At 33.1% G+C, this 13,883-nt stretch overlaps 1 protein-coding gene across 1 annotated transcript in view; it reads left to right on the top strand.

Annotated features, from left to right (window-relative positions):
* LOC126736539 (low-density lipoprotein receptor-related protein 4) overlaps nucleotides 1–13,883 on the top strand; it is a 43,723-nt gene that overhangs the window by 26,741 nt on the left and 3,099 nt on the right. Inside the window, exons 17-23 of the mRNA XM_050440935.1 lie at nucleotides 2,289–2,585; nucleotides 2,637–3,237; nucleotides 6,052–6,415; nucleotides 6,515–6,845; nucleotides 6,895–7,150; nucleotides 7,214–7,395; nucleotides 8,084–8,284. Coding sequence (XP_050296892.1) covers nucleotides 2,289–2,585; nucleotides 2,637–3,237; nucleotides 6,052–6,415; nucleotides 6,515–6,845; nucleotides 6,895–7,150; nucleotides 7,214–7,395; nucleotides 8,084–8,284 — 2,232 coding nt within the window. The remainder of the gene's footprint in view (nucleotides 1–2,288; nucleotides 2,586–2,636; nucleotides 3,238–6,051; nucleotides 6,416–6,514; nucleotides 6,846–6,894; nucleotides 7,151–7,213; nucleotides 7,396–8,083; nucleotides 8,285–13,883) is intronic.

Genomic DNA, 13,883 nt, shown 5'->3' with positions numbered 1-13,883 from the left:
AGTTTCTTTTTTATTGATTCTGATAGTTTTATTGAATACTAAATTCTACGTAGACTCAAACCTACATGAATTATTTGTTTAATTGATTACAACTTGAACAATTTTTACTATCAATATGATCGATAATTAATCAATTCTTGGTTACACATGATCACTAATTTTATTTTCATTTAATCCGATTCTTTTTTTCATTCTACGCTAAATCAAAGCTAACATTAATTATTTTTGCCTTTAAAAACCTTTATAATCAATATTTAATCAATTCCAGCTCCTTAACAGTTTATTCGTATTATAAAATTTTTTCATTGATTCTCATCTTATTAATTATTCATTGATTTTATTATTTTATTGATTATTTAATTCTACGCTGAATCAAAGTTACATAAATTATTTGTTTCGTTGATTCCGTCTTAAAAAATCTTTACAATCAATATGATCACTTAACAACTTATTAGTATTATAACAATTTTTCATTTATTTTCTTTAATAATCCCTGATCTCAATCATCAATAAATAATCAATTCTAGGTAGATGATATTACACTTGACGACGATTTTTTTCCATTTAATTTGATTCAATTTATTGGTTATTTAATTCAACACTGAACCATAATTTATTGTTCCATATAGTGAATTATTTGTTCCAGGCACTTGAGAGCTTATTGTTATCATAACAATTTTTCATTAATTTTCTCTAATAAAATCAATAATAAATCAATTCTAGGCTAAAAGTCTAGGCTAGATCTGTTCACTATATTTGTTTACATTGATTTTAATCATTTTAGTGATTATTTAACTCTATGCTAAATGAAAGCTTATTTGCTCCATTGATCACGTCTTCAAAAACCTTGAAAATAATTATGATTATTGTTTATTCAATTCCACGCACTTAAAAACTTTTTCATATCATAACAATCTTTCATTGATTATTTGATTCGACACTGAATAAAACTTACATGAATTATTTGTTTCATTTATTAAGTATCAAAAAATCCTCACAATCAATATGACTATTATTTAATCAATTCTAGGCTAATAATGTTAGATCTGATCATGATATTTTTTAAAATTACTGTTGATTATTTTATTGATTACTAAACTGTACGCTGCATCAAATTTACATGAGTTATTTGTTCCATTGATTACAACTCTAAAAATCTTTGATCAGTGTGATCAATATTTAATCAATTTTAGGTATTTAAGAGCTTATTCGTACCCTAACAATTTTTCATTGATTTTCTTTAATAGATTTAAATAATCAATTCCAGGTCCTTAATACGAATTTTTGTAATCAATTTTAGGAATTATTAGCCTAAAAATTTATTTGAATCAATAGAAAATTTTGTATATTTTCAAATTTCTTAAAATAATCAGTGAAATGAGTAGAAATAATTAAACAAAAAATTCTCTGTCAGTCTGTTGTTGTTGATCAGTCTGAAATTGAATGGGGAATCATATAAAAGAAATTGATGCAGTATTTCATGGCTTGGAATTGATGAAATAATTAATGAAAACTGATAAAATGACATGCAATTGATAGAATCAATTTAATAATTCAGATAAATCTTAATCTTCCTGGAATTGATTAAATAATGAAACAACGGTTATAAATATTCATTAATTTAACTTAGTAAATAAAATTGTCATGATCAGATCGTTATAACATTATCAACAGGGAATTGATTCATTTTATTAATCATGATGTTAATAAAAACAATGATGGTGCATAATTATTAATCTGACATTAATGAATTATCTTTATAAGCCTGGAATTGATTAAATAATTAACCAATGATCTTAAATATTCATCGATCTAGATCAATGAATAAAATTATTATGATCAGATATAACTTCCTGGAATTGATTTATTTTATTAATTAGGTTTGAATGATCATATACACGAATTTGATAATTTAGGTAATGGCTTGGAATTGATAAAATAATCAATGTGATAATGGTAAATAATCGTCAACCTAAGATTAGCTAAATTATTTTTGCTGGCCTACAATTCAGATGAAAATTCATTTAAAGTCATCCACCTGTATTCGATAAAATAAATCTATTGATTCTAGTATATCTTTATGGTCCTGGAATTGATTAAATAATGACTCAATGATCGTAAATATGTATCACTGTTAAATCAATATAAAATAAAGTCCAGGATTAATGTTTTGTGTAGTTAGGGCAGTTTCCATTTTAATCTTTTGTAGCATAAAGCTCAATTTTAAAATTCACTTGTAGCACAAAGTTTAAGTTCAAAAGCACATTTTTGTCCTGATTTCTTTACAGGAGGACAAAAGAACTTGCCACAAAGGTCCGTTGAACTACTTAATTATGGCACATCGTATGGACATCCGTCAAATATCCTTGGACGTCCCATATATGGTGGACGTGGTGCTTCCATTCAAACATCTAAAAACCGCAACATCGGTCGACGTAGATCGTAAAACTGGAGAAGTTTACTGGACCGACACCGCTGAGGATTGTATCCAGAAAGCTGCTCCCGATGGCTCCAATAGGCAAACCATTATCAGTCTGGAAATCGAGTCTCCTGATGGGATTGCCATCGATTCCACTGGAAGAAAGGTGATCCAAATATCATTTAACAAGGAAACCGCTAAAAATTAATATTTGTAGATCTATTGGACCGACGCAGAACGAAACAGCATCGAAGTATCCGAACTGGACGGGACAAACCGAAAAGTCCTTTTCAACTATCAAATTTACAACCCACGTGCGATCACTTTACACTACCATCATGGTATAATGTTCTGGTCGGATTGGGGAACGGAAAGTCCAAAAATCGAACGCGCTTCTATGGACGGTACCAATAGAATAACGATCATAAGTGAGAACATCACGTGGCCCAACGGTTTGGCCATCGATAGACCGGCGAACCGTTTATACTGGAACGATGCCAAAAGAAACACCATCGAATCCTGCGATCTGGATGGGAGGAATCGCAGATTGATCCTCACCAAGTTGCCTCATCCTTACGGTCTGGTCGTGGTTGGAAATCACATTTATTGGACCGATTGGAGGACGGAGAGTTTGCATAGGGCCGAAAAGGAAACTGGCGATGATCGTACCATCATAAGAGGAGACTTGCCTGGACTTATGGATATTAGGTCGATCCAGTATGATAATATTGCTGAAAATGCTTGCGGACGCGATAATGGAGGCTGCAGTCATTTGTGTTTGAGGAATCCCAAAGGGTTTTCCTGTGTTTGTCCTACAGGTGAGTCTCCTGTTCACGTATGCATAACTCAAAAAATTCATAAGTATGCATAACTCAAAAAATTCTGGTTACTGCTTTTGAGGTTATTAATAAGAGTTATAAAGCACCCTCTTCTGGTCATTTTAGTACTAAAATTCCTAATCTATAAAAATAATTGTCCAAGATATCCTTCTTTTGAGGGAACTACTTTATTCAATTCTTACTCTCAAAGGCCTTATTAGCAACTAAATTTACAAACTCATCCAGGGTTGCCAGAATATTTTTTGACGTTAGAAATCAGCTTCCAAGTAGGCAACATTGGAATGGATTTGTAAACTTATTTGGGTAATGACTTAACTTCAATAAAGTAAACGACCTCTTTTAAAAAGTAATTGCACAATTCCTTTTAATTATCTCTAGGAAAACCCAATCATAAACTACGGATCTACATTTAAATTAAAAACAATATTAAAAGCGTTCGTCCTAATTGTTTTAGTTTAAATATTTGAATTTCGCGCCCAATTGTATTGGTGTAACTGTTTATGAGGTCATATTTTGTTGTTTAAACTGTTATTGTTGATACTTGGTAAGTGTCACCAATAAAGTAAGCTGACTGTTAAAAATTGTAAACAACCATCTATGAAAACCCATACAGATTTCTGTATTACCGGCTGAACAATATTGACGTTGACATGCGGATCTGCATTTAAATTAAAATCCATATAAAAGGCGCAATTGTATTGGTGCAACTGTTTATGACGTCATGTTTAACAAATAGGTTAATTTTTTGTTGTTGATATTTGGCAAGTGTCACTAATGTCATTTATATTTTGACACTTTAGGATTTTGACAAGTTGTCGAATATATTTTCCCAATTTCGGTCAAATTAGTGCCTTTCATTGTTATTGATTTAAGATATTTAAATCTCGCGCCCAATTGTCTTTGGCAAGTTTAGACTCATATAGATTTCTGTATTACCGGCTGAAATACTAGTTCGATATTGACATTGACAGACAGTGTTTCCCGTTATATTTCGAAATGTCACCTACAGATCTGCATTTAAATTAAAATCTGTATCCAAGGCGTTCGTTCTAGTTTTTTTTATTTAAATTTGTCTTTGATAATTAGGTTAAGTTAGTATTATTCGAGTTCTAAAATGCCATTGTTATGGTTTGACGTTGACGTGTTATTTTGACACTTAAAGACGTGTTTTCCAAAATAAACTCGTAAGATTTGTACTTTTCGATTTAAAAAATTTGAATTTCGCGCCTTAAATCAATTAAGTTGGTATCATTGTCATTTCTAAAATTTCATGAATTTCATTAGATTTTTATACATTGACGTTAGGCTTTGAAATTTAGTGACACTAATGCCACTTCGATTTAAATATTTGAATTTCCCGCCTTATTATGGAGAAATTTTGTATGACATCGCATTTTATGTTTGGCAAGTCTAAGTTGGTATTATTTGTCACTTTTAAAATATTATGAATGTTATTAGATTTTATGCCTTGAGGCTGACGTTAGGTTTAACACTTAATAATACTGATGATATTTCAATTTAAAATATTTGAATTTCCCGCCTTAAGTGGGCTGAGTTGGTATTATTGTCACCTCTGAAATGTCAAAAAAAAAACATTTAAATTTTGTGACATGAAATCATTAGATTTCGACACATGATGCGCTAATACTATTTGGATTTCAAATATTTGAATTTCGCGCCTTATATGATAAAATTTTTTATGTTTGCAAATCAGCTAAGTTGGTACTATTGTCTTTTCTAGAAGCCATGAATGGCATTAGACTTTTATGCCTTGACGTTGACGTTAGATTTTGACATTTGATGACACTCATAATATTTCGATTTAAATATTTCCACCTTATTGTGGTCACATTGCTTATGATGGCATATTTTAAGTATGCAAATCAGCTATGTTGGTATTATTGTGTTTTCTAGAAGCCATGAATGATATTTGACTTTTATGCCTTATGCGTTGACGTTAGGTTTTGACACTTGTTAACCCTGATGCTATTTCAATTTAAAATATTTGAATTTCCCGCCTTATTGTGGTAAAATTGTCTATGACGTCATATTTTTGTGTTCATAAGTTGGTATTACTGTCACTCCTAAAATATAATGAATATCATCAAAATTTTATGTTGAAGTTAGGTTTTAGCATTTGATGACACTTTTACGATTTAAAATATTTGAATTTCCCGCCTTTTTCTGAAAAATTATTTATGAAAACTTTGTATTTGTCAACTCAGATATTGTAGCCTCTAAAATGACATAAATGTCACCGAATCTTAATGCCTTGACGTTAACGTTAGGTTTGGACACTTAAGGACACTGATGTTATTTTAAGATGTTTGAATTTCCCGCCTTATTCTGGTGAAATTACTTATGACGTCACATTTTATGTTTGGCATTTTTATGTAGGTATTATTGTCACACCTAAAATATCATAAATGTCTTCGAATGTTTATGCTTTAACGTTGACGGCTTTGACACTTGTTAACACTTTTTCGGTTTCAATTATTAATATTTCCATCTATATTATCGTAAAAACCATATTGACATTGTTAGTACATAGATTAATACTTCTGTTGTTATTTGCTAAGTGTCATTAATGTCATTTATTTATTAGAGCCTGAGATTGGCGTTTTTGACAGTTGACAAAGGAGAAGCATTAAGGTGTTTTCACAAGTAACGTTTTTGAAAAGGGTCATTTTTTTACTTTGTAACCATGACGTCACATTGGAACTATAAGCTGTGACATGCATGAAACATTGTTTCTTTGACATGACATACTTTCATTCTCAATTACCCTTCCAGGATTATCCCCATCAAAAGACAACCCGAAACGTTGCCAAACCGTTCCGGACAATTTCCTATTGACCGCAGCCAGATACTCGCTGAGTCAACTCAGCTTGGACACAATGGACGCATGGGACGTGACCCTTCCAATAAAAGACGACATGCAAAACGTAATCGCCATCGACTTCCATTGGAAGAAGAAACTGATTTTTTACGCCGATATTGGCAGAAATATCATTATGAGTGTCAGTATGCACAACTTTTCTGACGTCAGAGTGATTGCTAGTAAGGACTTACAGTCACCAGAGGGACTGAGCGTCGATTGGTTGGCGGATAACATTTATTGGACCAACACTGGGAGGAAAATGATCGAGGTCGCTAAGTAAGTAGACTTAAGAAGATATTTTGCTTGAGATGTCTTCAGAAGAGTCCTGAGAACGTCTTTTGTTCTTACATTTCAAGACTTGATTTTTCTTTTTAGGTTGGATGGTAGATATCGAAAAGTGATTGCTGCAGACCTCGTAGATCCCCGATCCATAGCAGTAAATGGAAAAACTGGATATTTATACTGGAGCGACTGGAATCCCTCACAACCGAGAATCGAGCGTGCTCACTTGGACGGCAGTAGTAGAAAAGCAATCGTCTATTCCGATATCGCTTTCCCTATTGGTTTAGTGGTGGACTTTGATAACAGAAGACTTTATTGGATCGACGCCAAACTGAACGAAGAAAGAATTGAAACTTCTGATTACCATGGAAGGAACAGAGTGACGATTCCCATTGATAAGACCCATCCATTTTCCTTGGCATTGGTAAGTTTTTGGTGATATGCAAAGAATATACTCATGGGTGTTTTTATAGTATCAACAATGGATATTCTGGACCGATTGGGACCAAAGATGCATCATGAGAGCGGAAAAGATTAACGGGCATGATAAGTTGCTGGTCAGACCCATGCATGCCGCCATGGGTATTACAATGGTAACGGAAGAGCGGCAAACTGGATGGAATCCTTGCTTAATGAATAACGGAAACTGTACTCACTTTTGTTTTTATAAAAAACAAGGGGTTTATAGTTGTGGCTGTCCTGATGAGGAGGCTATAGGCTGTAAGAAATGTTAGTATTGAGTGACTGGATGTGGAATGAAAGGGTGTTAAAATGGTTTCCTTTTGTTGGTAGATCCTATGGTGCGCGTGGATCCTAAATGTCCGGAAAATAAAGGTTATGACTGTCCAGGGCCGGACGATGAGTTTTTCAAGGACGATGATTATTTTGACTCGGGGCTGGACCATGATCAAGAGCCGGATCCGGCGGAGAATGCCGCCATGGACAGGACCGTAGCGTTTTATGTTATTACTTTGGTAATTTATTAATTTGCTTAGTGTATTAATATGATTAAGAAAAAAAAATGAGTGGAAGATTCTAAATAACTTCGAACAGATCCATATAGACTAGATAGACTAGAAAACATTTTATTTAAGGCTTGTTTAAAATTCTTAAAAATTCGTCGATATTTCATTGAAACTTATAACATAGTTTTTATTAAATCTGGATAATTTTTTAATTTGAGAAAGTTGAGTATATTTTAAATTTTTTTAAGATTTCAAAATTAAGTATTTTTTTAATTTAAAAACCAATCTTTTGTTAATTAAATTATTTTTTGTTTATATAAATATTTAAAATTCATTTTTTCATTCAATAATCTCATGTCTCGTTTCTATAAATAATTTAATTTTTCCAAGCCCTTTTCCTCTTGAAAGGCAAAAATAATTTTCTTTATTTTCTTATGCTTCCATTCCAAGACCTCTTATTAAAAAAATTACTTGAATCTCAATTTCAATATTTAATAGAACAGTTTAGGAATGTCCTAAGATCTTACGATGCTGTGAATATTCCTGGTGTGAATTTATTTTACTAACTAGAGTTCCTCCTACGCAATTTTTACGTAAAAAAACGCAATCCAAATGTTCCATTTATGTTCTTAAATCCACATTTTTATTCATTAATTTCTTACAGTATTTTTAAAACTAAATTATGTGTAATTATTAGGTTCCTATGGTGGCTCTCGTATTAGGAAGTGTAGCAATCGTAGCCTACATATTTATTAAAAAAGGAAAGAAAAACTACTTATATGGTGCGAGCAGAAGTTTCTCAAATCCAAATTACTATTCGAACGATCCGTCGAACCCTCAGAATGCGGGAGATCGGAGGCAGTTTATCTGGAAACGGCTGAAATATGATAAAACTCAGGTAAATATAACAATAGTAATCAGAAGAAAAAATTATACAATATGTGAAATAATTTGGGATGAGAAAAAAATTATTAGACCTATGATTTAATACAAAAAAATAAATTTTTAAAAAGGAAAAGTACATCAGAGGCAATAAAGTTATGCATACGTTTTTTTATTAATTTTCGTTATTGCCAATAATTATAGGCACTGAAGTGGGTGATTTATTTCGTAATTACAGGCAGTTGATATATGAATTGAATTTTTATTTTGAAGTTTTCTTATTCCCGGTAATAAAGCGATATATTCCAGTTTTGAAAAGCTTCCAGCTTTCTTTAGGTTTATAGGATAGTAATTTCCGATATCTGTTTTATCAGGTATTTAACGTAATTTTTGAGCAGGGATTGGATATTTTTTTTCATATTTTATTTTATTTTATTTTAATTACACCACTCCACAGAAAAAATTCCAATTATTGAGTGGGGGAAAAAAATACAATATTATACAAATTACAATCCAAAACTAGAGAAAAAAAAAATACATTATTAATAGCAATAGTTTCCTACAATATTATACAATACTTGAATAAAAAATAATTTTGTCTACTATCTAGGAAAAGCGTACTCTTTTAATTTCGGACAAACTGCAGTTGAATATGTCACATTGATCCTGAACAGAATTAAAAGTGCCACATGCTCTACGCATTGGAGAATATTTACAAATATTCGTTCTAGGTCTAGATAGGTAAAATGTGTCAGAATTTCTAGATGATATGCGGGGCACATGAAGATTTACATATCGTAATAAGTCTGGCGAATCAATTTTATTATTAAGAAGTTTAAATAAAAATTTCAGATCAGCAGATTTTCGCCTCTCCTCAAGACTACTAAAGGAGTACCTTTCTAGTAGGCGTTGATGTGAGAAACCAATTTCTGGGTACACTCCGTCACATTTATATGAAAGGAACTCTAAGAATTTACGCTGAACATTTTCTAGTTCATGTATATGATTCATATAAATGGTGACCACACAGAAGAAGCATATTCCAGTATTGATCTCACATAAAAATACAAAATTTTAAGACTAAAGATATTATTAAAGCTATGTGCGTTCCTAATGACAAAACCCAGCATTCTGTAGCTCCGATTAACAATGTCCTGAATGTGTGGCTGAAAGGAAAGAGTGCTGTCGAATGTCACCCCCAAATCCTTGAACTCCGTTGATCTCTGGACAGTCTCACTGTCCATAGTATAGTCATACATAATCAGGTTTTTCTTCAAAGAGTAAGAAACAACTTTACACTTGGCAGCATTAAGAGGAAGATTGTTATTTTTGCACCATGCATTGAGGAGATTAATATTATTTTGCACTTCCATACAATCTAAGATACTATTGATGCCATAATACAATTTTGTATCATCCGCATATAACAAACTATTTACAGTGAGCTGTTCAGAAGAGCGGCCCCAATATGGAGCCCTGTGGAACTCCAGACGTTGCAACAATCTGAGCCGAACTACAGCCATAACATTCCACGTGCTGAAGACGACCCGTAAGATAAGAGCTAAAAAAGTGTATTAGGTGAGAAGAAAAACCGTAGTTTTGGTCAAGATTATTTAGAAGAATACCATGATCCAGACGGTCAAAAGCCTTCGAGAAGTCTGTATAAATAACGTCAACCTGTGACCTGGCATTTATTGACTCAGATATATGTTCTGTAAGACAAACTAAGTTTGTGGTGGTAGATCTACCTTTCATAAATCCATGTTGACGATGATCTATAAGACCCCTCATTGAATTAAGGAAATAAGGCCGAATGAAGAACACGTTCAAAACATTTAGAAAAGTTGTTGATTATTGTAATTGGCCGATAGTTCTCGATGAGATTTTTATCATTTTTTTTTGTGTACTGGAATTATCTTTGATGACTTCCAGAGGTTCGGGAAAGATTCTTGTTTTAGAGCCAGATTAAAGAGAACTGTTAACGGTTTAGCAAAAATACAAGCACAATCATATAAGAGAAAAGCTGGTATTTTATCAGGGCCAACTATTGATTTTGGCTTGATAGTCTTTAAGGCCAGTAAAACATCATTTTCAGTGAAATCAGACAAAATTATGGACTGTACATAAGGCTTTTGAGTTATATCAACATTATTTTGCGGCGATTCACCAGTAGTGTAAGAACCCTGGAAGTAATCGGCAAATGCATTGGCAATACCCTGAGGGCTACTTAACAGCTCTCTTCTCTGATCAAACATAGATTGTGGTAACGAGCTATTTTCTTTTGAGTTCTGAATTAACTTCCAAAAATTATGAGGTTTTAATTTTAACTCATCTTCAAGCCCTCTACAATATTGCTTATAAGACAGATCAATATCTCTTTTAATCTTAGAACGTAATTCTTTAAATCTGGCTAAATCTTGAAGATGACAAAAACGTTTAAACTTTTTCCACTTGTTATGTTTTTCTTTTAGGGATTTGATTATCTCTGCGGTAAACCATGGCGGATAGGTTTGTGTTCGTTTTACAGTTTTTGGAACAAGCTCATTAATACAGGAATAAATTTTTTGATAAAAGAGCTCCAGGGCATTATTGACATCCCAGCGACTCCCAAATCACTGCAATCAATTCCGAGGAAGCTATCATATAAAACTCTAAGATCAGCTCTCTTAAAATTATAGAAAATATTTTCTACTTTACAAGTATTACATTTCTTGCTCTTGACGTCATTAATTCTTATTAGTAAAGATGGATGAACTGCTTCCTCCTCCACCAAAGAATCAGAGCAACCCTCCACTGTGCAAAGCTCAGAATCAGACGAGATGACAAGATCCAATATCCTACCTTGAGAATTCCTAATAGAATTAATTTGATGCCAGTCGAAAAATTCCAAGAGGTGAATAAACTGACTTAGTCTACTGGATGAGGCAGAATTAACTGAATAAGAAGTAAACTCGGGGATATTAAAGTACTCAAAACAAGTACTCTTTGATTATATAAATAGGTTAAAGTAGATAAATATTCAAAAATATCTTCATATACCTGGGAGTTGAGTCCGGGCGGTATATACAGGGTGTCAATTTGAAAACTTCCCACCCCTATTATCTCGAAACGGCTTAGGTTTTTATAAAATCGCTAGGACACGTCGATTTTATTATCGAGGGGAAACAATTTTTATGCAGAAATCACTTCGCCTCTTTCAACCCCCTACCCCCCAGAACCTCCCTCTCAAAAATCTTAAATGGCAAAAGGGGTTGAGTGATACCTCATTTGAAAGAACTTTTTATTCTCTACATTTTGGCACCTTATTTTTTAAATTTGAGTGTTGCGTTGCCAAGTTAGGGTTATTTAAACATTGTTAAATTACTTATTATTAAACATTATTCCTGTAAGTGTTTTAATTACGTTAAAGCTATGATTTGCATTAAAACATGTTATTTAGGTTAATATTATTTTTACCAAACATTTGCATAGCCGTTACAATTATGGTCTTTACAAAAGCACGCCTAAAATTTATTTTATTAACACATCTACTTTAAGAGGTGTTCAAAGTGTTCTCCATTGTTCTCCAAACAAAAATAAAGTCTATTCTCAAATTCTTCCCGAACATTCTGAAATACCTCTTCTGGAATAGCCCTACTTGCCTCTGTAATTCTTATATATTCTGTAATTCTGATATCATCAGGCTGAGTTTTGTAAACAACCGATTTTATGTGCCCCCATAAAAAAAAATCTAACGGCGTTAAGTCTGGTGACCTAGCAGGCCATTCTATCGGTCCCCTTCTACCAATCCATTGGTTAGGGAATCTGTTATTCAACCACTCCCGCACTGGCCGAAAATAATGCGGCGTAGCTCCATCTTGCTGAAAGTGTAGTTCGTTTTCTTGCAAAATGTTACCAACTTGATTTTCCAGTTCAGTTGTTATCAAAGGATCAATTACATCTTCAAATAGGTGTAAGTAGAGCTCTCCAGTTAAGTTTTCTTCAATAAACAACGGTCCTATAACAGCATTTCCAAGAATACCGGCCCAAACATTAATTTTTTGTGGCCGCTGTGTAGCACCCTCTCTGAAAATGTGGGGATTGTCCTCACTCCAGTATCGACAATTCTGTCTATTGACATGGCCGTTTAGGAAAAAGGTACATTCATCACTGAAGCAAATGTTGCTTACCACAATTGCACGAGTGTTTATTAAGTTGGACATAATTTCGCAAAACTCTATTCTCCTATCAAAATCGTCCTCATGAAGTTCCTGTAAAATTTGCATCTTGTACGGATGATATTTATGTAACTGTAATGCTCGTCGTACAGTTTCATGTGACATTCCAGTTAGACGTGCTACTGTACGGAGAGAATTGGTGGGTTCTGCAACGAATGTTCCCAAAATCTCTACTTGAGCATCTTCGTTTAAAACACGCCGACTTGCCCTTTTTTTGTTTCCAACTGAACCCGTTTCATTAAATTTAGCTACTACGTCCAAAATGTATCTGTGACTTACATTACAATTAGGATTTCTATTATTAAAAACTTCTGCCGTTCTTCTTGCGCATCTTCCTTGCTCGCCATAAATAAAAATCATTTCAATTCTTTGCCTACGCGTGTATACCATAGTAACTAACAATAACACACAAATTATCGAAATAAATTTTAACTGATTTAAATACCTAGTGACATTGACTGGTAGGAAAGTTCACTAAATACTATTTTAAATTTCGGATCATATCATCGAACTGTATTGAGACGAATTCCATTGCAAACGAAAATAAACAAAAAAGAAAAAAAATTAAATGTTTATCTTTCATGACCAAAAGAATTTGTCGGATTGATAAACACTTTCAGTGAGAAATGCACCGGTTCGCTTTATGGTCAAACACGTTACAATAGAAATCATAGCTTCAACGTAATTAAAACACTTACAGGAATAATGTTTAATAATAAGTAATTTAACAATGTTTAAATAACCCTAACTTGGCAACGCAGCACTCAAATTTAAAAAATAAGGTGCCAAAATGTAGAGAATAAAAAGTTCTTTCAAATGAGGTATCACTCAACCCCTATTGCCATTTAAGATTTTTGAGAGGGAGGTTCTGGGGGGTAGGGGGTTGAAAGAGGCGAAGTGATTTCTGCATAAAAATTGTTCCCCCTCGATAATAAAATTGATTTGTCCTAGCGATTTTATAAAAACCTAACCCGTTTCGAGATAATAGGGGTAGGAAGTTTTCAAATTTACACCCTGTATAATAAAATAATAAACAAGACAGAAAACCCAAGAATCAACTTAGTTCCTACAATCTCGACCATATTAATAAGATTTTGAGGTAGCTTTAAATTTAAGTTAATGACCGAAAATGTTTGCTTCACGGCTAAAATAACACCGCCACCCCTCCTCTCTCTCATCTCTGCATAGTTACGATCACAGCGGTATACCGAATATTCATTTGGAAATAGTTCTGACGAAAAAATGCCAAGACTCAGATATCACAATAACATCGAAGTCCGTCGATACAACCGCGTTAAAAAACAACTTAGTTTTTGAACGAAGTCCCCTGGCATTCTGATAGAATATACGAAGGTCGGTGGTACTGGTACATTCGCTCTGTGATTCCTCAACCGACTG

The sequence above is a fragment of the Anthonomus grandis genome, chromosome 5, assembly GCF_022605725.1.
Source record: "Anthonomus grandis grandis chromosome 5, icAntGran1.3, whole genome shotgun sequence".
In the NCBI taxonomy this organism is placed as follows: Eukaryota; Metazoa; Arthropoda; class Insecta; order Coleoptera; family Curculionidae; genus Anthonomus; species Anthonomus grandis.
Note: the sequence above shows the minus strand (reverse complement) of the source record. Positions and strands in the feature narration are given on the sequence as shown.